This window comes from Nicotiana sylvestris, chromosome 1, assembly GCF_000393655.2.
Source record: "Nicotiana sylvestris chromosome 1, ASM39365v2, whole genome shotgun sequence".
Classification (NCBI taxonomy): Eukaryota; Viridiplantae; Streptophyta; class Magnoliopsida; order Solanales; family Solanaceae; genus Nicotiana; species Nicotiana sylvestris.
This window is the reverse complement of record NC_091057.1, coordinates 149,654,510-149,682,361: the sequence shown is the minus strand read 5'-3', so window position 1 is coordinate 149,682,361 and position 27,852 is coordinate 149,654,510. Positions and strand designations below refer to the sequence as shown.

Genomic DNA, 27,852 nt, shown 5'->3' with positions numbered 1-27,852 from the left:
GCACCGGCATCTTTTATGAGTTGAGAGCTACGAAAAATCAGTATATCACATAGTACAAACATATCGGTCCAACCCCAATTTTAATGTCCTGGTCTTCTCTTTTTTCCCAATTAGATTTAGAAGAGCGGAGCATCCAAATCACACACTAAAAGAGTGTAGTCTGTAGTCTGCATGCTTGAGTACTAAAACCCTCCTCATTTTGTCCGCTCTTCCTCTTCTTCCTACTACTACGCCCAGACCTGAATGTGACTTAGGAATTTCCCTAAACTCCGGTAAAACGTAAATAGGAGAAAACAAGAAGAACATTTAGTACAAATTCGGTATGCATTCTTTTCTTTTCGTACAATTTTTGCTGAAAATTTCAATGGTAGTGCTTCTTTTGCATTACCCACTTGTTGAAAAGGGTATTTTTGTTTATTTGCATTTTAGAAATTGCTTTATTATGTTTTTTTTTTTTTTTGCGGTGTATTAAATTGGGGTTTGTTGACATATTCCTTGTTGAAAGATTAACCCTGTTCTGTCTTGTTAGGTTCGCGCTGTTTGGTAGCTAAAACTAGGGTTTTGGGTTTTTCCTAGGGTTTGATTCTTGGTTGTGTTTTGCTTTTTTTTTTTTCTGTTGCATGTGGAATCTGCTTAGAATTATTTGTGCAATTATGCTGTTGGTTGGATATAAGCAGTAGAGAATTTTTTTGACATTCTTCTCTTCACCTTTAGGTTTTGATGCATGTTAATCAATTTATGAAATAATGTCACGTCTAAAAGATTAACAAAAAAGTCAATTTATGAATCTGATTTAGAGTTGTCTTACATTGACTATTTTTCTTTAGGTGGAAGTTGAAAATTTACCCAAAATGGTGGTCAGAGTAGATCCTCCTATGTAGCTTTAGCTGCAGTTCTGGGGACCTAGTGATTTTTAAACTTTTCTTTTCAGCTAGGGTGGATAAAAACATGGAGGAAAGTTCGTCATCTAAAGTAGCGGATGGAACTATTAGCGGTATCACGTTCGGTTTGGCGACACCACAGGAAATAGTAAGTACAAGTTTATGCAGTTTTAATGTTATGTTTGTTACAAGGTTCTCAAGAAAAAAGTACCGGCCTTAGTCCATAAATGCTTTTTAAAAAAAAATTAAACTGGTGCATTTAAGGCTTTCTGAAGTAATGTTGATGAATGATTCCTGTAATATTCTTACTTATTTAAAGAAAAAATATTTTGTTATTTTCTCAACTTTTCAAGTAATTGTACTGAATGTTCTTAGTTCAACTATGAAACCAGTTACCCTTACAATTAAGTTTCTGAGTTGGCTAATGTTTTTTTATGCTGTATCGGTTATGAATTCCTAATTTTTCTTGTTTCTGGCAGTGTAAATCCTCTATTAGTGATTGCCCCATTACCCATCCCAGCTTACTTCTCAACCCTTTTCTTGGTCTGCCTCTCGAAGCTGGCAGATGTGAATCCTGTGGTACTGCAGAGCCTGGACAATGTGAAGGTACTATAACATTTTCATCTATTTCACTTCTATTATTTCTTCAAAACATAGAGGTAATGCTAAGGTGCAAGTGGAGTGTAATATGGTATGCGTATGTCGATAAATCAGTGAAGTCGAGAAGTTGACAGGGGCCAAATGCTGGCTTAATGCGTAATTGGAATTATATGCAATTGCTGATCGCCTCTTCTGAAGGGTCAAGTAACCTCAATTTTCCGTTTCAGGTCATTTTGGATACATTGAGTTGCCCATTCCTATTTATCACCCTGACCATGTCAGTGAGTTGAAAAAGATGCTAAGCCTGCTTTGCTTGAAGTGTTTAAAGATGAAAAACAGAAAGGTATTGGATCTTATTAAGTTCTCCATCTTATGATAAAAAAAAAATTATTTTTGTTTCAAAGATCATACATGAGGAAGTTTAACATCAGTAGCATTGAAACTGTTTTTCTTTAGAATTATTTTTGTTGCTGTTAGTCAATATATAAGCAAACATCACAATGTTACTGGTGATATGTCGGACCCTACATTTGGACTTGTTATTTTAACAAACATAATGTGGCCATTTTTGCTAATCTTTCTGGGCCCTTTTTAGATCAATTTTCTTTAATGCTGCCAAATGATGATTTTGTTGAGGTTACTGACTGTCAGATATTAACTCTGGTAGTTCTCAAAATGAAAAAAAAAATCTGATACTAACTCGACAAAGAGTATTATTTAAGCTGAAGCTTATAAATAGCTAAACTATTTTTGGTAGGTTAAGTGGTTGATATCTTCGATTCCCATTGAGTCGAGTTGCTAATTCTGTAATTTGTTGCGAATGTAGTCCAATTTTATAGACCTAAATTGTTCCTTTTCCTCATCTAAGGCTTCGGAAGTTGAATTGACAATTTTCATGGACTTGTACTTGGAAGGTGCTTAGTGCATGAGTTTTGGCTTGTTCTCTGCAGAGATGTAAAATAATTTAAATTTGGTGTGAAAGTGCTCTCTGTGCGATCTTCTAACCTTTATTGGGATAAATACTCAGGTTCAGGTCAAGCATGTTGGTGTTCTTGAACGAATGTTGCCCTCATGTTGTGAGGTGAGTATCTTGCTGCCGTGCAATTATGTTTAGTTGCTAATAAAAAAAATATTGCTGTTGAGTATCGGCATTTATGTGCCTCTAAACTCTTCAGAGTTTCTTATGTGTTGTAAACTCAGTTATTCATATTCTTATATTAAACTAGCAAGGTCAGGTTTTGTTCTTTTCCTTGTCTATGTTTTGATTTGCATGGTTTCCTTTTTTTTTTTTTTAAATATATATAATTCCTTTCCTTTTTTCATCGGTTATAAATTGGAAATTCTAAGAACCAACCAACAGCAGCATTGTTATAGATCGACCTGATAGGAATTATTATATGGACTACATAGGCTCTCAATAAGACCCTCTATCACTTGGAGTGTATCACGGTTTTGTGCCCTTTAACTGGGTTTGTAGTGTCATTTATTTGTCATGCTTCATAGAAGTAGTGTGCTTCAACCAACCTTTTTTGCTTGTCCCTCTGCCTCTTAGTTAGTAATACAAGTTTTCATAGGCACCTGCATGGAACAATGATTTTTCTTTGTAAGGGTGACTAAACCCGTGTTGACAGTGATGACTTTTTTAGTTTTTTATTGAGGAAGCTCTTTGAGCTTTCTGTGGAAGAGTCCTTGAAATTCATTTGTTGTATGCCATAAAAAGTAAATGAATCATAGAAAAGTATGTGCAGAGTTGAGATTGCTGTATATGAGATTTTTATATCTGAGTATGATCTAGTTCTTTGACTTCTTTCAACGAGGTAATGAAGTTATCTTGTCGGGGGCACAAAGTGGTGGTCCTTTTCCTGTCTTTCCTTTAACAAAAATGAAAGTCTGATAAAAAAAAAAGAGAATAAAAATGAATGAAGTTTTGAAGAAGAGGCTTTTCTTCCTTATCCCCACCCTTACCCACAGAAGGGGCATAACAGGCAGGAAAAACAAAATAAAAACCAGTGGGGAGGAGGATTGGGCGAAGGGCAGAAAGAAGGTGAGGTGTCTAACACTGTTAACACTTTATTGATGCAATATTTAACTATCAATTGGCATCGTTTCGTTATTTCTTGTATAGTTTTGGTTAGATTAAGTAGATCAATACCCTAAAATTGGAACGTCATATTTAAGCCACATAGTTCAACACGTATAGCGGTATATGAGCAGACATGTACTTATTGTTTTGTGTGGCGAGGAAATCACCATGTTTAGTTCATGACATTTTGATGAAAATCAAACGGGATATTCCTTCTTCTGGAGATTCGTGAATATGATAAACTGATTGAACTGACAATTTCTTGCACGTTCACCTGTCTGCTAAACTGTTCATCGAGTTATGTGCTAATGTCAATTCTATCAATAGTTATTCATAGCAAAAGGAGATAGTTGGTATCTGTTTGTATTTATTGATTTTGTTTACCAGGAGGTTCTTCGAGGAAAAGCTTCAAGTGTTTATCCAAACAGTGTTGTCTTACCGACAACCTGTTAAGAAGAGATTCTCTGTAGGTACTAAAAGAGAAGGAGCTCATGCTTTGTTGCTTAGCCATAGTCCTAAACTGAAAGATACTGAGCACTTTATTTGACTATGGATATTTATAAGCTGGAGTCTGTTTAAATTTGTAGTAATTTTTCTTATTGAATTCATAAGCAGAAGCTGAACTTTACTTCTTGAATAAAGTGACTTATGGATTTAATATATTTGATATGATGTAGGATGTCGTACAAATCTCAATAAACGAGGGTAAAACCTCAGATGGTGCTTCCTATTTGGAACTGAAAGTTCCAAAAAATGCTGCAAATCTTCCGGACTGGAACTTCTTGGAGAAATATGGCTACCGCTACGGTGACGGTTATTCTAGACCTTTGCTTCCTTCTGAGGTTAGCTTCTCAGTCGCTGCAGAATTACCATGCAATTTAACAATTAGGGACTGAAGAAAATCAGCTTATAAAGTGTTAACTTCTGTAATAAGCTGAATTGAATTGGATTAATGTCTTTGTTTGCTTCTTGAGATGCTCGTAAAAGTTAGTATACATTTGGTGCCTCTTGGTCTATCTCTAGTGGTTGACGTATTTGATATTGGTTGCTTTTTCTATGTTGCCCTTCTGATATTGGTTGCTTTTTCTATGTTGTACCTATCATAAAATAAATGTCTGGGAGTTTGCGTTCTGGTTCATCAATTAATTCCATTGAATTGATATTATTTTACATTGCAAAATCAGTATTTTGCTCTGGCTAATAGATATCTTAGTTTAACTTGCTTTCTCTTGTTTTTGTTATCACACACGATTTTAGGTTCTTACAATCCTGAGAAGAATTCATGAAGATACTAGGAAAAAGCTGTCAGCAAAAGGCTATTTCCCACAGGATGGATACATCCTGCAATACTTACCAGTGCCTCCCAACTGTTTGTCTGTGCCTGATATATCTGATGGGAATAATATCATGTCTTCGGTAAGACACATAAATAGAATCTTATATGTTGTTGGTATTCTCTTTTCTACGTCAAGTTGCAAGTTGTCATAATTTTATGTTGCTTTTTCAGGATCATTCTATAACAATGCTCAGGAAGGTACTGAGGCAGATTGACATAATTAAAAGTTCAAGATCTGGTATACCTAATTTTGAGGCTCATGAAGTTGAAGCCAATGATTTACAAGCATCAGTTGTCCAGTATCTCCAGTTTAGGGGGACAGGCAAGGTACTAAGACTGCTTTTATTGTTGGATTTGAACAACGATTCTAATTTCCCCATCTGTTTAACTGTTAGATTGCTTTGTGATTTTATTGGTGAGGCTTCCACTATTACGACACCACTTATTTGGAAGAAGTTTGTTGCATTTGCAATTTCTAACAAATAGTTACCACACCACTTTGTGCTTTGAGTGTTCGACTGTTTCTGTTTGCTGTTCCTTTTTAAATTCCTGAGTATATATTAAGTGTCTGCATCTATGAGACTTGACTAATTTGCATTTCTAAACAAACAGAAAAGTCAATGATGAGTTTCTTCAAATTGCTCTGTTTCATATCTGAAGAAATCATCAAACGTTTTCTGTTTCTCTGTTTGCTTTTATACCTTTGAGAGTTTGTTCACTGTAGCTAGTGGAGTATTTTTGTTACCAAACAATTTAAGAAATATCATGTCCACTCAAAGAAGTTCCTCAGTATACTTTACTGAATATAAATTGTCGGCTCCATGTAACATGGAAGGAAATGATGAGAAAAAATGAAGATGGTTCTGTCTTAAACTGGACAGTGCACTCCAACAGTGTTGCAGGGGTCGATATGAGTTGCCTTGACCTTGTAGGAGAGGGAGTTTTTTTCTTTTTTTTTTTTGGGGGAGGGAGAGGGAGGGGGGGAGGGGGCAGTAATAGATTCTTGGGTAAAAGGCCTTGACCTTGTTTTGCAGTTGGACAACAGGAATGCAGCCTTTATCTGATTTCAAACGGGACTGAAAATTTGGTGAATTTTCTGAATAGTACGTAATTTAGGATGAAAAATCTATTTTCTCAGTGAATCAGGGAATGTAGAAAAACAGAGAATTTCTGGGTTTGAACAGAACCCAGAAACTTTAGTTCTTTGATATTTAATTCAAGAATATAATTTGATGTCCATTCTCAATGCTAGGCATCTCGTGACGTTGATAAACGTTTTGGAACAAACAAGGAAGCAGCTGATACCACCACTAAAGCCTGGTTGGAGAAGATGAAGACCTTGTTTATCAGGAAGGGGTCTGGTTTCTCGTCTCGAAGTGTCATAACTGGTGACCCATATAAAGGGGTGGGTGAGATTGGTTTGCCATGTGAAATTGCTCAGAAAATTACTTTTGAGGAGACAGTAAGTCAGCACAATATGGCATACTTACAGAAGTTGGTGGATGAAAAGCTTTGTTTAACCTATAAAGATGGGTCAAGTACTTACTCTTTGAGAGAAGGGTCAAAGGGGCACACATTTCTACGACCTGGACAAATAGTGCACAGGAGGATAATGGATGGTGATACCGTTTTCGTTAATAGGCCACCCACAACACACAAGCACTCCCTCCAAGCCTTATCAGTGTATGTCCATGATGATCACACTGTAAAGATCAACCCCCTCATATGTGGTCCCCTTAGTGCTGATTTTGATGGGGACTGCATTCATTTGTTTTACCCTCAGTCCCTTGCTGCCAAAGCAGAGGTTGTGGAGCTCTTCTCTGTAGGGAAACAGTTACTGAGTTCACACACTGGTAACTTCAATTTGCAGCTTGCCACTGACTCATTGCTGTCATTGAAGTTAATGTTCTCAAAGTATTTCTTCGATAGAGAAGCTGCCCAACAGTTAGCAATGTTTCTTCAGATGGCCTTACCTGATCCTGCACTAGTAGATGTTCGTAAATCAGGTACCATGTGGACTGCCTTACAGATCTTGGGGACTGCCTTACCTGATGGCCTTGATAGTTGTGGGGAGACACATACAATTGGGAAAAGTCAGTTCTTGGGGATCGAGTACAACAAGGACTTGCTTTCATCCATTCTGAATGATGTTATCACATCTATCTATTTTATGAAGGGGCCAAATGATGTGCTGAAGTTTTTCAATTCTTTACAGCCTCTATTAATGGAGAATCTGTGCACAGAAGGTTTTAGTGTTAGTCTCCGAGATTTTTACACGTCAAAGGCTGTTAGGGATGGTATCCAGGAAAGAGTTCAGTGCATGTCCAAGTTGTTGCATCACTTGCGGTCATCCTATAATGAGTCTGTGGAAGTACAATTAGAACATCACTTGCGTAATGAGAAACTTCCAGTTATTGACTTTGTGCACAAGTCATCTGGCATTGGTGTTCTAATTGATTCCAAGAGTGAATCTGCCCTTAATAAGGTGGTTCAACAAATTGGGTTTTTAGGCATGCAAATATCCGACAGAGGAAAATTTTACTCTAAAACATTGGTAAATGACATGGCTCGACTGTTTCAGAAGAAGTATCCTTCTGCTGGTAGTAACCCTTCGGAGGAATTTGGGTTGGTTGGAAGCTGTCTGTTCTATGGGTTGGACCCTTATCAGGAGATGATTCATTCGATCTCTAGTAGAGAAGTGATTGTCCGCTCCACAAGGGGATTGACCGAACCTGGGACTTTGTTCAAGAACTTGATGGCCATCCTCCGTGATGTGCTAATTTGCTATGATGGGACTGTTCGGAATGTCTCCAGCAATTCCATTATTCAATTTGAGTATGGAGCTAGTGGTGGGTCAAATTTCCCAAGTGAATTTGGTGCTGGTGATCCTGTTGGAGTGTTGGCTGCAACTGCTATGTCCAATCCCGCATACAAAGCAGTTCTTGATTCCTCTCCGAGCAGCAATTCCTCCTGGGAGATGATGAAGGTAGTGCTTCAAATACAAGTCCTTTTCTGACACTTACTTCTGACCAGCTACTTTATATGCACTCACCTAACTGTGTCCCCCAACCCCTTTTTCTTATTTCAGGAGATACTGCTTTGTGGAGTGAGCTTCAAGAATGATGTTTCTGACCGTCGGGTAATCCTTTATCTGAATGATTGTGGGTGCCGTAGAGGGTGCTGCAGAGAAAAAGCAGCGTACCTCATCAAGAATCATTTGAGTAAAGTATGTCTTAAGGATGCTGCTGATGAGTTCTTGATAGAGTAAGCACCCTAATCTTTCATTTTTTATGCTACCACTTTCTTGTCTTCTAATAGTGTGTGTGTACCTACTATCTGCCCAAAACAAAAGTACACTGTTGAAATCTGACACATGAGGCTTGTGGAACAGGTGCGTCATTGGACTTGAGACCTGAATCTCAATGGGAAAAAAATAAAAATTAGTAGGCTGGCGTTGAAATCTAGTGAGTTTAGGGGGTTGTTAGGTCATTTTGCCAATAATTTATAGAAGTTGAGATTAGAACCATGGAAGTTAGTTTGATGGGGGTAGGGGAAGACAATGATTATACTCCGACCAGATTGTAGCCAACTTAGTCACTGCATCAAAAAACATTTTTCCTGGTCTAATGGAATTGCATTACACTGGTTTCACAGTTAAATATCTATTTCATTAGACGCCTTGGCGAGGTTCTGCAAATTTTCAGTTGAACTTTTGCTGCTATTCTCTGATGCCTGCAGTTGTCTTTTCTTGTTTATAAATTTTTGAACTCCATTTTCTTTTGCTGCCAAGTGGTATTTCTGGTACTACATGAAAGTGAAGAGTTTCTTTCTTATTTTTAAGTTTGGGATATAGTGACAAATGCTCTTGATTAAACTGGAAAATTCGGCATAAGATTTATCCAGAAAGTAGAAAATCGTCATAGAAAACATGATTATCTGCAAATAGCACCCATCATTTATGCTTACTGAAATGTCGAAGGTTCTCAAAAAGTGTGAAAGAACGAAAAGGTTCCTCTAATATGTACAGAAGACTTTTTTCACTCCCTTGAAATCGAAGAGAGCTAATGCAACTGCTGCAAGGTGGCGACAATCTTCAGAATAGGAATGATTTCAAGTACTTTTTCTTCTCATGATAAAGATCTGGCAGTTTTTCCCAAATTATTAGACATGAACAGCTTTTCTGTTCATAAACTATCAAGCACGTTAGTTCCATTATCATCATTTTGAGTCAGTTATTTGTTTTACCTCAATTTTATAGCAGCACTTCTTGCACATATAGTTCATTGCTTTCATTATAAAGATACTCAAGCTTTTACATCTCAAGTGTCATGCTAAAACCTGTTGATTGTTGATAAAATTTAGATTCGAAGTTTGCACTATTGTATCTCAGTTTAACTTATACATATCCAATATACTATAAGATATAGTAGCGACCTCTGTGAAGAGGTAAAAAGAAAATAATCTAATTATTTAAGAGGGTGTTTGGATTGGCTTATTTTACGTGCTAATTGGCTTTTAAGCACTTTTTTAGCATGTGTGGTGTTTGGCAATGGTAAAAAGTGCTTAAAGGCACTTACTTGTAGGCATAAAAAGTATAAAAGTAAGCCAAAAGCCAAAAGTTGGGTATTACCAACTTATGGCTTTTGGCTTTTAGCTTAAAAGCTACTTTTTATAAAACCAATCCAAACACCCTCTTAGTCGGTGATCTTACTGCTTCTTTCTTGTAGATATGGAGGGCAACAAGCAGGATATGAGAATTCTGAAACAGGGACTGGCCTCGTTGGTCATATTACTCTCAACCAGGTTCTACCTAGTTTTCGAACTTACAAGCTTTGGAGTATTTTTTCCGTGAACTATTTCGTCATTGATGCTTCTGTTTGGGTTAACAGGGACAGCTGGAAAATCTGGGAATCAGTGTTCTTGAGGTTCTTGAAAGATGCCAAGAAAATATCAGTTCATTCCAGAGGAGAAAAAAGATTGGCAATCTTTTCAAGAGAATAGTTTTGTCAGCGAGGTCAAACACTATTTTTTTCTTATTGCTTCAATATGACTTACTGATCTTGCTGTTTTATCAATCGGTATGTTGTTAAATTTTTTAAGTTTTTAGCATCACAGACCAGATTCTATATGCACCTTATGATTATGTGGACGGTTTAACTTTAGTGACAGTATGTGATATAAAGACTGTTATATGTGTATGCATCTCTAGAGCGGAAATCTTAGCAGCTCTTTATTCGTTTTACTACTACAGGTCCTATCATCTGTGGAACTGTAAACATGGCATGCACCTTGTTTTCAACTCATCCTATTTACCTGAATATGTTTAAATTCACTTATTGTCCGACTGAGAGACTTGATAGTCATGCATGAGGAATTGTCCGCATGTTGCACCAACTGTTGTACTTTTATGCTTAAATGCTACAAGGTCAATATTAAAGTGATGAAGGACTCTGATCGGTTTAATATTTTTAAAATAGTGTCCTACACCTATGTCAAGCAATTAACTGTGCCTCAATCCGAAACTGCTAGGCTTCAGCTATATGAACCTTTATATGCGTTCTTCTCTCCTTGGGTCCATTTCATCCCGAATCTATTTCTATATGTCAGGCAGATGCGTGGCTCTTCATTCGTGGACTTGAAATGCAATTCATCTCTTTACATATCCTAGAAGACTATTCATCGTTTATGTGGAAATTTCTATAATAAATAAGCTCAGGCCCAAATAATGTTAGGATTGGCTAAATGAATCCTCTGGAACGATTTTGCTCTATTAGGTAATTGTAGTCCAAGTCATTTCAATATTACTTTGCTTATAGTTTTTTCGGCAAATTAGGGGTTCTCTAAAACTAAAGGTTTTTTTAACACTTACTCCTAATCTTGCCACTAAAAAAGCGACTGTTTCATTGAAAGAACCATTTGTAGATAAATTGGCATCAATAACTAGTATCCCTTGCATGAGCTATTGTTAGTATGTATCCATCTTTATGGACCTCATCCTAAGGATGCCTTCTTGCCTTTCTTGTTTCATTAATTTTGTCACAGAAATCAGCCTGCAAGTCTTTGTGCTGCGATTCCTGATCTCTTTTACTCTTCTATCTACCTTGCATCTTTATCAATTCAAGAGATTAATCAACTGCTGTATTGTTATCTTATTACCCATCTTTAGTTATTGCTTTGTGTGCAAAATAAATCCTATGCGCTTACAAAACATTTGCATCATTATGATTTTTTATGTTATGCAGTGCATTTTGTTCGTTTTGCTACAATTCTGGAAGCAAGTGTTTGAACACACCATGCTTGAGGTTCTCTTGGCCAGATGCGAGTGACGATCACTTAGAGAGGGTTTCTCACATTCTTGCTGATATGATATGCCCAATTCTGTTGGATACAGTTATCAAAGGTAGTTTTGGATTAACTGAACATGTTTCACGGTATTTGAGTGTGCGCATGGTCATTTTGAGTATAAATCCAATCCAGTTTTTACATCTAGTGTACTGTTAAATTTTCTCTTTAAATTGAGTTTTGTCATGGAAGGAGAAAAAGGAGAAGGTTGATAGTATAGGTTGGACCAAGGTTCCAAACCTGTTTGTGTTGAACTGGTTTATTAGTTAAAACGGAGAACTGGATAATTGCGCTGGCTTATTAGTATAAATGTGAAGAATGATGGTTGTTTTGTCATGAATAAAGGTAAAAAATTCTCAGGGTCTCTCTATTCTTATTGATGTCATCTTAAGGTGTTACAGTATATCACATTTAAGTACTATACACATATATGCATTTTCTGTTATGGCTTCCTAGGATAACTGCAGTTGCGAAGAATTTCAATTTATTATACCATGGTTTTTCTTGGAAATGAATGCTTGATTCTAACAAGGTACACCCATAATGGACAGGTGATCCAAGGGTTTCAAGTGCAAATATAGTTTGGGTTTCTCCTGACACAATGACTTGGATTAGGAACCCGTCCAAGAGTCAAAGTGGTGAATTAGCTCTGGATATTGTTCTCGAAAAAGAAGCTGTTAAGCAAAGAGGAGATGCATGGAGGATTCTCATGGATTCCTGTCTTCCTTTCATCCATTTGATAGACACTAGGCGCTCCATCCCATATGCAATAAAGCAAGTCCAAGAACTGATTGGAATTTCTTGTGCCTTTGAGCAAGCTGTTAAGGTGCACCATTAAATGCCTTGAATTTCTTTCTATTGTGCGGGTAATGCTCTGTGGGTAGCCACACACGTACCCCAGGGCATTCTCATAAACAAACATCGTGGCCTTCTCACATCACGTCTCTGAAAACAGACCTATTTGTAAAGCCCCTTGTTGACCCTTTTTTTTTGGTTGATAGAGTTGCTTCATTGAAAGGCATCAAGCAGATGCAGTGATTGCAAAAATAGAGATGCTAGATCCATTTACAAGATGTTATGATAGGATCTGGGAGCTAGCCAATAACCAAAAAATATACCTTAAAGAGGCTAGTCTAGAGTGAGGGAGCTCAAAAAATCTAAAAAGACAGTAGAACTATTTACATAGGACTGTTTGGACAAAAAAGACTAAGCAAACATCTGGTCTTCAGCAAGTGGGTTGGAGGTGAGACTCCACCAAAACATCTGAGGTTTCTTTCAGTCTATACACTTGATGAGCCTTGAAACTTGAAAGATATCCTTTCCGGGAGAGATAGGATTTTTGAGTAGTAATTATAAATCTGATCTATCCACAATATCTGTGGACTTCCTGACATGTCTATGGTGATTGGTTCAGCTACAATTTAATCTTAAACATTTTGGTGATCAACTTTTCCTTCCTAAAGTTTATCGACGTCAGTTACTCGAAGTGCTTACAATATGGTTTGTTTTGCAGCGCCTATCGACGTCAGTTACAATGGTCACAAAGGGTGTTCTCAAAGACCACCTAGTTCTGTTGGCTAATAGCATGACTTGCGCAGGAAATCTGATTGGTTTTAATGCTGGTGGAATAAAAGCATTGTCTCGATCATTAAACATGCAGATACCATTTACGGAAGCAACGTTATTTGTAAGCGGCATTAGTTTTCTTCTGTTCTCTACAACATTTTACATTGACTACTTTCCCTGTGAGCTATCTTTTTAATGAGAGTCCTATTTTATTATCTTTCTTAGACCCCAAGAAAATGCTTTGAGAGGGCTGCTGAAAAGTGCCATGTTGATTCTTTGTCAAGCATTGTGGCTTCTTGCTCCTGGGGAAAACATGTGGCAGTTGGTACAGGATCTCCTTTTGAAGTTATCTGGAACACAAAAAATGTACGTCTTTTGCTGTAACATCTTAATAGTTATTTGGTATAAGAATGCGTTATATTGGCTTTTGATTTGATTGGGTCATGCGATTGGTTGATATATGCTCTTCAGATACAGCCATTTCTCTATATTGTTATGTCTCGTTCTTTCATTAATTGGCCGAATGGAGTTATATTAATTTACAGATCATTGCATGCTCTGACGAATCTTTAGCTGTGTGACATCACTTTTCTCTAATTATTGCTCTATTATGTTTGCATCTTATATTTTGGAACACCTGTTTTCCAGTTCTACAGTAATAATTTTTACTTGTTTCAATACAATATAACCTCTATTACTCCAGATACAGAAGTCAAAAATTGAACCCACCATTGCCCCCTCCAACAACAAATAACTCAATTAACACATTCAGTTCTTCTCTTGATAGTCATGCCGATCAAACTAGCACAAATGTTATGTAATGGAGAGAGTATCTGGCTAGAGGTTGACAGTTCAATGTTTTGGTGAACATGTATTCTTTTTTAGGATGATGAAATTTATGCTTTGATGTTTACAGTCGTCCACTATGATCTTTTTGAGATAAGTTCACCATGCGAGAACCAAGAATGTAACCAAGGATGCAAGAAGTGTGTGGTTATTCTTTCCTTTAATGATTGAGTTGTCTAAATGGGTTCATGCCACTGTAAAAACTAAAACTCCAGGAAGAATAATTACCTATGTACTATGTATCCAAGTGTAACCTGTGCACCTTTATCCTAGTTTATCCAATACATGTATGATAACAAATATGTGGAGTAAAAATGGTCTAATACTAACTTATACTTCGTGCCAAAGAAATGCATTTGCTTTTCCTAGATGGCTTGATCTTATGTTTTTATAATGTTAGAAGATTCAAATCACTGAACCATCTTTTCGATAATTATCTGTGACAAACTATGTAACCTCAAGGAAGAGAAGACATAAATAACCTTGAAACTTGTGCAAAAAATGCATGGAGTAGTAGATTAGCGGTGCAATATGATTTTCCCATTCCATGCAAAGGTGGTTTTATTAAGGTAAAAGAACATAAGATGGAAAGGTTGGACAACTATGGAAGCAACTTTTCCCAGGACTTGGAAATTTGAATGCATTTTTTCTTTTTCTTTGTGTAAATATAAAAAATTGGGGACCTATGTGCCTCAAACAACCAGAGAGTTTTGACACTGTTATCTGATCTCTGTCCTTGGCTAAGTTCCATTTTTGTGGTAGCATGTTGTAGTAGACTGGAAGGCTGCTATTTCTTGTGACCTTGAAATGGAAGCAAACACATTCTGTCTTATACCAGAAGTAAAGTAGACACCTCATCGATCAATAAAAATATGAGTGACTCAATGTATTGCATGTATGCTAGCTCATGCATAAGAAACTTATTTTCTCATGTCTGGACAATTCATGTAATAAGATATTTAGTGAAACATGTGAGTGATCCTTTTATTTATCCCTCCCCAAGAGCTCCCCACTTTGCTCCCTTGGGGACTCGAACCCACAACCTTTGTGGTTGGAAGTGGAGGGTGCTTACCACTTGAGCAACCCTCTCTTGTGACATGTGATGATCCTCAAAGAATTAGTTGACTGCTCTATACAGATTATGATGTATTATTTAAACAGTGAAATACTATGTAAAAAATTTAATTCAAATTTGGACAACTGTAAAATCCAGCGCAACGCATTTGACTTTTTTGGTAGACCAGGAGCCATTATGTTGAAATGGTAGTTTTAATTGTTGTATTCTCAGCAGCCATTAATTACAAATTTGTGTTTCAAGCAGGTTGATTACATTTTACTTGGTTAAAGGTTCTGTAGTTGTCATAAATAGCTTTCTTGACCTGTACCATTAAGCTGAATTCTTAACCAGCTACAACTAGCACGTGTATTTTCATCCAACGCATCCAATTTTGGGCGTAGTTTAATGGTCTATGCACTTAAGTTCTTTTGTTTGATAAGCAGCTGAATATCTATTGTCGAAGTTGCACATTTTTTTGGTTTAAGGGCCTTGAGGCTAACATGTGAAAGTCTTTTTTGTGCAAGGTTGAATTGAATATACCGGATGCACATGATGTTTATAGCTTCCTGCACTTGGTGAGGAGCAGCTCTGCTCAAGAAGTAGAAGGTACCAGTTGTCTTGGTGCGGAAGTTGAAGAACTGGAGGTGGAAGACGAAGATATGGGATTATACCTGTCTCCTGATCGGGACTCTGGTTCAGATAAGCCCACTTTTGAAGATAGAGCTGAATTTGATAATGGTATAGAAAATGAAAACTTAGATGAAGGAAAGCTTAGTGGCTCTGCATGGGAAAAGGCATCATCTGAGAATGTCAAATCTGGTGGTAGCTGGGATATGGCTAAAACCCAAAATGGCGCTGAAAAGGCTGTCAATCAGTCAGATTCCTGGTCTTCTTGGGGCAGAAAGGTTGATGACGCTGAGAATAATCCTCGTCAATCTGGGAACGGAGAGCAGCTAGAATCATGGTCTGCCTGGGGAGGAAAGGCTAAGGAAGTAGACAGTAATCCTCAGCAATCCGGGAATACAGCGCAGTCAGGGTCATGGTCAGCATGGGGAAAAAAGGTTGATGAAGCTGGGAATAGCCAGTCTGGGAATGAGGAGCAGTCAGGATCTTTGTCCTCCTGGGGGAAAAAAGTGGAAAAAGATACTGGTTCGTGGGGTAAAAAGGTTGAGGAAATGGAAAGTCATAATCCCCAATCTGGGAAAGATGAGAAGTCAGGATCTTTGTCCTCATGGGGGAAAAAGGTGGAGAAAGATGGCGATTCTTCTTGGGGGAAAAAGGTGGAAATTGATGGTGGTTCGTCTTGGGGGAAAAAGGTGGAAATTGATGGGGGTTCTTCTTGGGGGAAAAAGGTTGAGGAAGCAGAAAATTATAGCCACCAGTCTGGGAAGGAAGAGAAGTCAGAATCTTTGTCCTCATGGGGGAAAAAGGTGGAAAAAGATGGTGTTTCTTCTTGGGGGAAAAAAGTGGAAAATGATGGTGTTTCTTCTTGGGGGAAAAAGGTGGAAAAAGATGGTGGTTCCTGGGGTAAAAAGGTTGAGCAAGCAGAAAATCATAGCCACCAGTCTTGGAAGGAAGAGAAGTCAGAATCTTTGTCCTCGTGGGGGAAAAAGGTTGAAAAAGATGGTGTTTCTTCTTGGGGGAAAAAAGGGGAAAACGATGGTGTTTCTTCTTGGGGGAAAAAGGTGGAAAAAGATGGTGGTTCTTCTTGGGGAGAAAAGGTTGAATCTGAGAATACCCCTCGACCATCTGGGAAAGGAGAACAGTCAGGATCTTGGTCCTCATGGGGGAAACAGGTGAAAGAAGATGGTGGGGCTTCTTCGGGGAAAAAGGTGGAGAAAGATGGTGGGTCTTCTTGGGGGAAAAAGGTTGATGAACCCGAGGATAAGCCTCACCAGTCTGGGAATGGGGAGCAGTCAGGATCTTGGTCCTCATGGGGTAAAAAGGTGGAAAAAGATGGTGGTTCTTTGGACGGGCCTAAACAGTCAAATTCTGAGTCATCTTGGGGAAAAACTACTAAAGGTGGTGGATTTGGTTCAGCGGCTGCTGAAGGCAATAGAAGGGTTGACCAGTTAGTTAATGGAGGGAGCTCTAGTATAAGTGGAGATGAACAGTTAAATGAACCAACTCGTGATGACGCTACAAAAGTTGGTGGTTGGAATTCTTCAACAGTTGGTGGTTGGAATTCTCAGAAGGTTGGCATTGAAGAGAATGATAAGCAACCTCAGTGGGGTCAGCGCAGACGTAATACAAGAGGAGATTTTAGGGATAATTCACGAGGTTGGGGCTCTTCTAGTGGTGGAGAGTGGAAGGGCAACCGGCCTGCAAGATCAGCTGATGACTCCAATAGAGGTGGGAATTTTACAGCAACAAGGCAAAGGATGGATATATTCACAGAAGAGGAACAAGACATACTTTCAAATGTTGATCCTATTATGCTGAATATCAGAAGAATAATGCATCAGACAGGGTAAGTTCTATATATCTCTGCATTGACTATATACATTTGTGACAACTGCTACATGATGAAAATGTTAATTCCAGCAGAGAAATTGAGTCTCATTTCCGATTAATTTTTTTTTTTTTTTAAATTTATCACCTTGGTTGGGTAGCTGCTACCACCCACCAGCGCAGGTCAGGATGACTCTGTCCGTCCACCAAGGCTTGGATAGATGAGAAGAAATCACCTAGTGTTTTTGCCTCCACTGGGATTTGAACTTGAGACCTCATGGTTCTCGACCCACTCATTGACCACTAGGCTACACCCTTGGGTGCTGTTCCCTCTTATTTTTTCTGCTGAAAACTGGCTGCTATTGGATTTACAAATTGTTTGTAGTCTACCATATCAAGTACTCTGCACCTACTGCTCTCAACAGGAAAAAAAACAAAAAAAAAGGTTCCAAGCACCTATAGACAGGTCACAGATTGAAGAATTTGAACAATTTTTTATTCAATCTGCATATGTTTTCCCCATATTATATTTTGTTAGCAGTTGCCTTACTGTTAATGGAAAACAAGGGATCACAACTACCCTCGGTAGGGTCAAGTGATGAGTTTACAGGAAAAGAAAATGCTGACGGATGTTTTGGATAGAAAGAGAGAAAGGAAAAAGAGAGTGGTGTCATTTTGAGTTTGGATTAGTTTTAGTGAGAGGGAGGATAAAGTCGTGGATAAGGAAAAAGTCAATTTCGTTTCCATCCAATAATGGGGCAAAGCAGATGGAATCAGACATCTTCTGATGGAACTTTTGTTAATGTCGAAAAAGGCCTAGCATTACAAATAGAATTGGTACATATTCAGGATGTCACAAAAAATGACATCCATTATTTGCTCTGCTAGTCAATAATGAAAAGCTAATACTCTTCCCCTTCCTTCTGCTTAAATGGTCTGTTTTCCCCCTTGTAACATTTTCTGGTTACATTTTCTTCGTGAAGGTACAATGATGGCGACCCATTATCTGCTGATGACCAGTCATATATCATTGACACTGTTCTCAATTACCATCCCGATAAAGCTGTCAAGATGGGAGCTGGTCTTGATTATATCACGGTAAGTGACTCTGCCACTATTTTTAAACCTACAGTATTTAAATGATGCTTTTAAGATATTTTACTCTGGACCATATTCTACTCTAGACAGTTAGTACCAAGGTTTAGAGCAACAGTATTTTTTTCTTCTTTACATTGTTCAAAGTGGAGCCTTGGAGCAACGGTCCAACTCTGGACCATATTCTACTCTGGACTGTTATGTTAGGTCACGGGTTTGTGCCGTTGGAATTAGCCACTAATGCTTCTATCAGGTTAGGCTGCCTACATCACTCCCACTTGGGGTGCGTCCTTTACCCTGTGTGAACGCGGGTTACTTTGTGTACCGGATTGCCCTTTTACTTGTTAAAGACAGTTCATTAATTTTACAGAGAAATGTGGGGTTAAAGATGTTAGGAAAGGCAAGAAAAGATATAGTGAAAGGACTATAGAGTTGATAATTAAATTGCTCCCATTGTAATCAAGCTAGTGTGAGCATCGGGGTATAATGGTGTTTTCTACAGCTTTCTTCAAGTTGTACATTAGTATTGATACCTGTGGCGGTCAGCCCATCATATTCCAATTGATCCTATATTATCTAATTTTAAGAGGTGATAGCATTATTTTCAGCCAAGTGGATAATGCTAAGTCATTATGTTGCCATTGTTTGCATTATTTTGCTGCTTTCAGTGCTGGAAGTTGTAACAGTTGGTCTGAAGAAACTGACAACCTTGTGATAGTTTTGCAATTGGACTTAAGTTTTTTCTTGGTCACCGTTAGACTTAGTTTCAGTTAGTCATTACTGCTTGAGTACTGCTTGAGGAATTTTTGAAACTCTCCACTTTGTTGTCATTAGACTTGAGGAATTTTTGACCCTCTCCACTTTTCATGATTGGATAACCTCTCCAATGCAGATTAGAGACAACATAGAAGCATATACTTTGCTTCTTTCTTCTACTCCCCAGGTCAAATGCACCTGGGTCCTACTTGTCGAGTGCTCCCCTGCCCTATATATGTCATTTGCTTCTAGGAGAGCAGTTTATTCCATTATCCGACCAGTTAATTCAATGAAAGGAAATTACAGTGGAAGTGTTTAAATCACATTATCTTCTGCATCTATGCGAACTTTATTTTTATAAGCACCAATACAAATGGCTTTCATTTGTTCCCTTGCGACAACTTGAGAAGGAAGATAATGTCTTCACTTTGGTTTGAATGCGTTCTTGAATAAATGAGGATGGGTGTTAGCTGTTACTCTGTTACAGAACTCACATTGTTGAGCTACTTGTTATCAGGGGCCATGAATTTTGTGTTGGTCTTGTTTCTTGCATAATTTTAGTTGTGTTCTTATGTTACACGCGCTATATTTACAGTGAGCATTGACGACCTTTAGGTTTCAGTTTAACTGGGCTAAGATTTAACCTGTGTAAACAGGTTAGCAAACATACCGAGTTCCAGGACAGTAGATGCTTCTACGTTGTTTCTACTGATGGTGCCAAGCAAGATTTCTCCACCCGGAAATGTCTGGAGAACTTCGTCAGGTCAAAGTATCCTGATAAGGCTGAGACTTTCAATGGCAAGTATTTCAAAAAGCCTCAACCTCGCAACACTAGAAATGCATCTCCATCTCCATCAGTTGGTTGACCTTCTCTTGAGTTCAGATATTTGTACAGTTAACTTAGTTGCTTTGTATAATTGATGGCAAGACAATGAGCTAAAGGAAACGTGCATGTTGGCAAAGTTGGCAGTTAGAAGTTCTTGTGTATATAGTTTAGTCCCTAACTTATAGAATTTTCAGTAAAGTCCTTTTCAAGGCTGTTTGGTAGCTAAAGAGCTGTTAGCCTATTCACCTTTGTAAACCACCAGCACACTAGCATCGATGAATGATTGAAAGCTTTAGCTTTTTCTCTTTATTTCGTTATTCCGTTCCGTGTCTTCTTCCGCATTTTAGTCTCAGTAGTTTTCTTCTTTTCCTTTCGTCTCAATCATGGCATTTGCTGGAGCTAGTAACGAGAATCGTTACACCCTGTAGAAAATTGTGCTGGTAAAATGTGAAGACATGCAGATGAAATTTGTATGCTTCTTTCATCTGACTATAGAAGAAGCAACAACCTGATGTAAATCAAAAAGTTAAACTGTGCAGATTTTATTTTGTTTGAAAACCCCCTAAGTGCAGAAATGTCTTTGAACATATTGTTGTGTTGGAGATATTTCAATGCTAGAGCAGAGACCGTCAATGTTTCTAATATATTGACTGTAAAAATAGAGTTTCCAAATAAAGTTCTCAAAGAAATAGGCGACGTCTTTTACGAGAAGCTGCCAGGTAATATCTGAGTAGTCCTGGAAGTCAGATTGGTTCAATAAATAAGCCAACAGTCGCTGCGTGAGATCGATGCCAGGTCGCCCTCGTAACAAATGGGAATACTATACTACAACAGCTTATTTTGTTAAAAAAGTTTTCGCTAATATGACACTATTATTAGAGTTTTTTTACATAATATTTAGTGGCTTGTTGACTTGCATTTGAGTTTGTACGTCACACTTTAACATTATGAAGTTGTGCTCGATGTATGATCCTATTAGGGAAATCTTTTTTACTATACACCAAATTAATATGGCTATGGGCATAACATGTGAATTTTACGTAGACTTTATCACTTTTTCATTGTCAATTACTCATATGTAATTTTTACATTAATTTATCACTTAATTCAATAAACTAATATAATTCGATACATACATCTCTTAACTCTGAATGCTAGTGAGTTTTTCTATGATATCAGAATAATTAATGTTACAAATCCAATTAAGACTAAACAAAAAACAAATGATGAGTCAGTATACGCATGGACTTCTTTGTTTCTTTTCTCTTCCGGAAAAAAAAGAAGAAAAACACCACTCTGCAAAAAAGGGAGAAATTCAAAAATAACCAGATTTACAAATGGTCATTTATAAATAGTTACAGTTTCAAAAGTAATCGAAATTTAGCCACTTTTCATGTAAAGATAAATCTGAACGAAAACATTGTTCAAAATCCGGAAAAATACTCCAACATAATATACTGAAGTTCCAGTATAATATACCGGTCCAGCATAATATACTGGAGTTTGGAGCATCGATGTATATTATACTGGAGACGACAAAGTATACCGGTCCAACATAATATGCTAGAAGTTCATACACAGGTGCACCGAACTCCAGTATATTATGTTGGACCGGTCTCTATTGCAGCAAAATAGTGGCAATTTTTCATTGACTTGATAAACGCTGACTATTTTTGAATGACCAGTCCGAAAACTGGCTCGAAAAAGTGCTTTTATATAATATGTTAAACGGGAAAAGCATGTGGACCGCTATAAGCAGATATTTCTCGTAAATATTGTATTTTTCAAGTCAGGAGGATATGAACATTAATTTTAGAGGAAGAAGAAGCTCTGCGTAAAAGAGAGAAGGTGGGGAAGCTATGAGTGGTTTGGCTTGTCCATGGCTTTGTGGAGCCTATTCCTATCCCTCTGGATTCTTCAAATTCCCATCTTCCAACACTAGCACCTGCTCCTCTGTTCCTGCCTTTATCATACATTGCAGTAATTCTCAATTTACACCTCAAAGCCCGGGCCCGGGGTCTTCGCAAAATGACCTCAAATTTGTGCTTCACGATGCTCTGGACGCGTTTGGTGTCAATACAACCCATGCCCGTATATCAAGAGAAGGTTTCTGCTCTCAAATTCGAAAACTATCGGATATAGAGAGAGGAACCAGTATTTGCATAAACAGAGGGGTTGATTTAGGGCAAGCCGCTCTTCATATAGCGGCGGAAGATGATTCCCTCATTTCACACTCCTCTGTCCCACTCCCTGTCGCTGATTTCCTTGAGAGATTGGATCATCTTTCTATGGAATACTGCTCGCACTATAGCTCTTCCTTTAAATCCTCTCCAGAACACTTTATTCACTGTTTAGAAACGTACTTGTACGTTAATAAGGTAATTTTGGAGTATTTTGATTTTATCATGTTTCTTCTTCGCTATATCTGTTTGGAAATGAATGCTTACTCAATGATCATTTATATACTGCTTGAATGCCTTATGTTGTATCTTAGATATGAAGAAAGAAGCTTACATACTCCATGTACCTTTAAAAAGTTGGAATTTAAAGCGTTAATAAGTTAATTTAGGGGATTTTAAGGACAGGAGAATGAGATGTGTTATTGCACATTGAATGTTCAGTTCAAGTGGGAGAATAGATATTTTTTTAGCCTAAGGAGCATTCTTACCCATAAAAAGGCATTCTTTCCGTAGGATGTATCGTTGTTAAATTCCTGACGGATGTTGTGGTTCTCGTTGTTGGCTGATGTCATGCAATTGAAAGCTTTTTCCCAATCGTGTGGAAAGTTTCTAATTCAAAATTGTGCACCCTATTGCCATGAATGGCCATAATTACTGAGTTACACTGAACTTGTTTTTTACAATAGTGATTTGAGAGCCGATACGTTGCTTGATATTTCTTTAAGAGAGGTGAGGGAGTAAGAAGTTGGTTGGAGTTCCAAGCAATTTTCAATTTAAATTGATTGCTATCAATTGTGATCTTTGGCCTTGAGGTTTAGCTGGTTGAATTCGATACTTAGGTTCCCTTTTCACCCTTTCCCATTATTACAAAAGCTGGAAAGGTGGATCATTTGTGAAATACTTAAAAAAGATGGCTTTCCTAGGGAATTACCTTCTCTGCCTACCCTTTGCTTTCAGTCAGTGGGAAGGGAACATACCCCATTACTAGAAGACATACATAGTGAAATAAATACAACTTGGCAGAGGGAAAGAATGGAATTATCACGAAGAATTGGAAAATTTTGATTTTTTTTTCATTTTACTTGAAAAAGGGCATGCAGATGAATCCTACAGGGATCAGATACACAACCTGTTCCACCATGCATCTAAATACAACTGCAAAATGGTTACACGCTGAAGAAGTTCCATTTTCATGACTGAGGCTGACAGGTATTATTGGATCTGACTGCAGCACAATATTTCATGAGGGGAACATGTATTTGATGGCATATTTAATTGTGTTAATGCGAAACCCCGTTCGTATTCAACTATAAATTGTATCTGCTTGTATGTTTTTCCTTAATTTGTGAGTAGGAGGTACTATTTGGTTGTTTTAAGTTTATGGCCGGTCTTATTTCCTTGTATGATCGAAATTATCTTCAAAAATCCTGACATTTCAATTCACAGGGTTTCCGAAGGACTGGTGAGAGGAATCAATCAGAGCCCCGGGCTCTTTATCTTCACTCAGTGTGCCCCTTTCTCTATCTGTTTATCGTGGCTACAAACTATAGCCTTCATGTTAAACCAACATTTTTGCTTAACTTCAGGTTTTAACACATCGCTTCGGTTCTGCTTCACTACTTTCCCTTATATACTCAGAGATATTGAAGATGCTTCGCCTGTGGGGCCTTTTAAGTTTTGATATTGAGGTTTTTTTCCCTCATGATTCTTTTAGCTCTCCTCGAGGCTACTGCAAACAAAAAATGAAAGAGTCTGATCAATCACATGTCATGACTACGCAGTCGTTGCTAGTGGAGGTAAATTTTGCTGTGAGAGTGATCGAATCTATTTCCATCTGATTTTCTTTCATTGACTTATCATATATTAAATGGGTGTTCTAATGTATTCTTTCGATAAGTGTTCTGCATTCCATTCTTATTAGATTCTCTGAAAGTTTGGAAAGTTATGGAGAAATATCTAGGAATGCTCCCTGAAATTATAGAGGACCATAAATAGTTCATTGTCTAAGAATGCTCCCTGACGACATCTAAGAGACCAGAACATTTAGAGTCTTCAAAATTCTCCTTCCCGTTTTAGAAATGCTGCCTCTTTACTCTTAGTTCAGTTCAAGTTGTCATCGCTGACACTGTCTTTTGGTAATGTCTTTTAAGCTAAAGTCAGGTTCATTTCAAGTCCCAATAATTTGTAACCTTTTATATGAGAGAGGAGAAGTTACAAAGCTGTTTTTTTTCTAATTTACTTCAGTCAACATTTCTTTAGAGATGGCTAATTTTTCCATATATAAATTCTACAACTTTACTAATTAGTTATTTGACCAGAGTGTGTAACTGATTGAAAGAGGTAAATATCACTTTCACTGTATCATACCCTTATTAGCTGGGTGTTTTTTGGTTGCTTGGCTTTTATGCTGTTGGCACCTTTTGTGCCAAGGCTGGGCCCCATTTGGGACAGTACTGATCTAATTTGCTTATGAAAGAGGTATACTGCAACTGCACTGATTTGTTCCGTTTCCCGAATCTGAGAGGATATTCTGAAGAGAAACCTGCTAAAGCTAATTTTGAACGATACAACTAATCGGCTAATCCTCTTTATTAAACTGTGCCTTCATTACATTTACACTTTCTTGCTGTCATATCTTGAAAAGCTCTCCATCTGACTGTCAATTGAATTAACTAGAAGTCTGATGTGCTTTTTTGCTAAATTCTGCTTATAGTTGCTCCATGTCTGTATATAGATGCTAAAAGATTTGAAGGATGCTTTCTGGCCATTTCAGCTCGATCATACTAAGAGTCCTTTCCTGAGAGCAGCACGAGCTGCCAACTGTTCTGAAAGTGCCAATGATTCTGAAGAAAGGTCTTTAAGCAGTTGCACAATCCATCCTTAAATTCCCTTTCACTAGATAATACTACACTTGTTTACCCATCCTTTTTATATCATCTGCATGCAGTGCATTCGAGCTTGCATCTATCAAGGCTTCTCTGCATAGGCTACAGCGTGGTGTTTGGACCAGTGTTCGATTTGGGGACATGAGACGTGCACTCTCTGGTATGTGCATTTGACCGTTTCCCTCTTTCGCATGAAAAAGTACTGTTATACTTTTATGAATTGTTGTTGGTTCCATTAAGGCATAATCATTATATATCTCAATTTTGATAAGTAATTATTGTACATTTCATGACATTCCAATAAACCCGGCTGTTCATTTTATGTCTGAAAAGTTCAATAGACAGTGATTGTTTGGACAGAAATGAAGGGTCAGAATTTTGTAAGAACATGTTACTTGATAAATAAGGCAGCTTAGGATGCTCTGTCAAAAGTTACTGATGGAATATCAGTTTTTTGTTATAATGTTGGTTTCTAGTTGATGAGAAATAATTGGATACAGTAGTTAGGAGTAGGTTCAAATTTACTCAATGTGCCATATTTGGCTGCACAATATCAAGAGAAGGGTAGGATTATCTTGATTACACCTTTTTTCCCCTTTTTTTTTTCCTTATTTTCATTACATCTTAAAAGAGAGTCTATTGTTTGGAGACTAGGTTGCACCTGAAGCGAGAGAAATTGATTCTGTTTAATGAGTGATGTTCCTGGGGGAACTTCGGTTAATTAGTATTTAAATCCTACCTGACTTAGAAGATTAATCACTGGGTTCCTTATAATAATAACTTTAAAAAAAGAAGAATCAATGACTAGGTTAGATAAGCACTTAAGAGGTTTTTGACAAGTAAAAAAATCCAGATGAACTTTCATCTGTGGAACTTCCCCTGCATGAAGAGACCCACACTTTTATTTGCTTGTTTCTTCCAAAAGGTGTTGGAGGGTACAAAGGCATCGTTTTTTAGAAACCATCATGGTCTAAAAGTAGGCTTGAAGACAGTTATTTCTGACTCAACTCGTACATTTCATAGGTTTTTCAAAAATAATCTTCAGGGACGTTTAGATTCCTCCGTGCAGTGATATAAAACGCTTCCCAATCTGGCTATGTCAATTCAGTTTGAAGTTTATGTGCTTTTCTTCTGATATGATTCCCAGAGGAATTTTATTACTAAGTTGACTTGCTGTTGTAGCCTTACAATTTGTCTGGTCTATCTTTGCCTGTTATGATCATTAATTCTCTTGGCAGCATGTGAACATCTTATCCTCTTGCAAACCGATCCTACGGAATTGAGGGATTATGGTGTTCTGCTCTACCATTGTGGATTTTATAAGGAAGCACTCCAGTACCTTACATTATACCAGGATAGGAAGGTAGTTCTCATCCTGCTTAGTGACTCTTAGTTTGGTTTCGTTTTCATTTCTATCATTGACTAACTTTGCAGATTTTCTTTGTACAGAAGGAATCGTTTGGTTTGATTGATAATGTGGAGGAGGAAGAAGCTTTGGAGAAATTAATTATTCGTCTTAACCTCATCTTGATGGAGGAAGGTTGGTCTCCCCCCTCAGATAACAGAAGTTTCCTGCGCAACAACTCTGAGCCCTGGTAATGCTTGTAACATCGCGTTCAATAAGCAGGTTCAGGTGTACTTGAAGTGTGGACAAGTGAAACTTGTGGAATCTGCCCTCCTAAGGATCTAAAGATAGAACCGATCCTCTGTAGAAAACTGTATACCAGGAAGTAATGTATCTTAGAATAGGTTAAATGTAACAAAAAATCCATAGTCATGTGTATATAGGAGAATGCTATTGTCCCTTAACCCATAAAAATACGCTTAACAATTCCAATTAACCAATGAAAGAATAGAATGCTTCATGGAATAATATGTTTGTGATGACTGATGACAAATATCAAGCAGAAACTTTTCTTGCTAATAAGCTTCTCTAGTAAGCTCTTCTTGTTAATTGTTCCGACTTACAGAGCATAAACAGGGTATACCAGAATCCTCATCTGTTATCAATTGTTTCTTTTAAGTCTAGCTTCATTAATATAAGTATTTTTAATTCGTTATTACTGAGTTTAAGGGCATGATTGTGTTGCTTATGATAGTCTCTGTTATGATGCTGTTTCATGAACTTGCTTTTCCATCCTTATTTTTGTAAAAGAATGGCTGAGATATTCTCCTACTGAGAAGGAAAAAAGGAACTCAAATAGCCTTCTAGTTGCAGCTAATTCTTTGCTAAATCAGCACTTTGGTAAACTTTTATTTGTTTTCAAATTCAATTAAGAGAATCGTGCAAAGTTTCTCTGACAGGATCACACCTTATAACAACTTGTGCATTTTGTCGTTAAATTTGTGATGGCATAGTAGAAGGAACGGAGGAATTAACAGTTAATCCACCCGTTCAAACATTACATATGAGTAGGGGTGTACAAAGGTCGGGTTGGCTTGAATTTTTGCATTACCAAGATTTTTAAATCTATAAACAAAATGAAACCAACAAAGTCGGGGTTTTTCAATCTCGGTTTTTCTCTGGTTTTTCGATTTTTTCGGGTTTTCAGTTTTTCCCAAACATGTAACTTGTGCTCCAAATATTTCTTTAATCTTAGTACGATACAATTATATAATATATTTTTCAAGAAAATAATACAATAATATGAGATAAGTCATAGTATTATACTAAAGTATTTAATAACAAAGATAATAAAATTGCATAAATCAAACTAAACACTAAAGAAAAAGATAAACTAAGTTATACATTTTGATTATAAATTAATGTAAAACTAAAAAACTAGATATCCAACACTATCGTCATTCCTAGCGTTGAATTGAATTTTTTTTGTTACCATTAGTATTGATTTTAACTTTGTTTGAGTTACTACATTTATGGGCTATAAAATTTATTTATCATCCGAGAGTGTCAAGTCCAATCTTGAAATAATACGTTAAAAAATAAA

The 27,852-nt window shown here is 37.3% G+C and overlaps 2 protein-coding genes across 5 annotated transcripts; both read left to right on the top strand.

Annotated features, from left to right (window-relative positions):
* Positions 1-34: 34 nt before the first annotated feature.
* On the top strand, positions 35-20,148 carry LOC104248340 (DNA-directed RNA polymerase V subunit 1). Of its 2 annotated transcripts, none has more exons than XM_009804587.2 (19): positions 35-320; positions 932-1,029; positions 1,361-1,487; positions 1,709-1,824; positions 2,509-2,562; positions 4,242-4,406; positions 4,822-4,980; positions 5,072-5,227; positions 6,153-7,886; positions 7,989-8,164; positions 9,628-9,703; positions 9,790-9,914; positions 11,143-11,300; positions 11,794-12,068; positions 12,756-12,929; positions 13,034-13,174; positions 15,236-17,181; positions 18,146-18,260; positions 19,670-20,148. In XM_009804587.2, the coding sequence occupies exons 2-19, from the start codon at positions 949-951 to the stop codon at positions 19,877-19,879; spliced, it is 5,988 nt and encodes a 1,995-aa protein (XP_009802889.2). In that variant the 5' UTR covers positions 35-320; positions 932-948; the 3' UTR covers positions 19,880-20,148. The 2 variants fall into 2 exon arrangements, with proteins under 2 accessions (XP_009802889.2, XP_070025416.1); XM_070169315.1 differs by having other exon boundaries at positions 828-1,029.
* Positions 20,149-21,613: 1,465 nt separating this feature from the next.
* LOC104248339 (uncharacterized) lies at positions 21,614-26,831 on the top strand. Of its 3 annotated transcripts, none has more exons than XM_009804584.2 (7): positions 21,614-22,217; positions 23,466-23,525; positions 23,606-23,815; positions 24,793-24,872; positions 24,967-25,064; positions 26,143-26,267; positions 26,354-26,831. In XM_009804584.2, exons 1-7 carry the CDS (start codon positions 21,699-21,701, stop codon positions 26,501-26,503), a joined length of 1,242 nt encoding a protein of 413 aa, XP_009802886.1. In that variant the 5' UTR covers positions 21,614-21,698; the 3' UTR covers positions 26,504-26,831. The 3 variants fall into 3 exon arrangements, with proteins under 3 accessions (XP_009802886.1, XP_009802885.1, XP_009802887.1); XM_009804583.2 differs by having other exon boundaries at positions 21,615-22,217; positions 24,754-24,872; XM_009804585.2 differs by having other exon boundaries at positions 21,615-22,217; positions 23,466-23,605; positions 23,734-23,815; positions 24,754-24,872.
* The last annotated feature ends 1,021 nt before the right edge of the window (positions 26,832-27,852 follow it).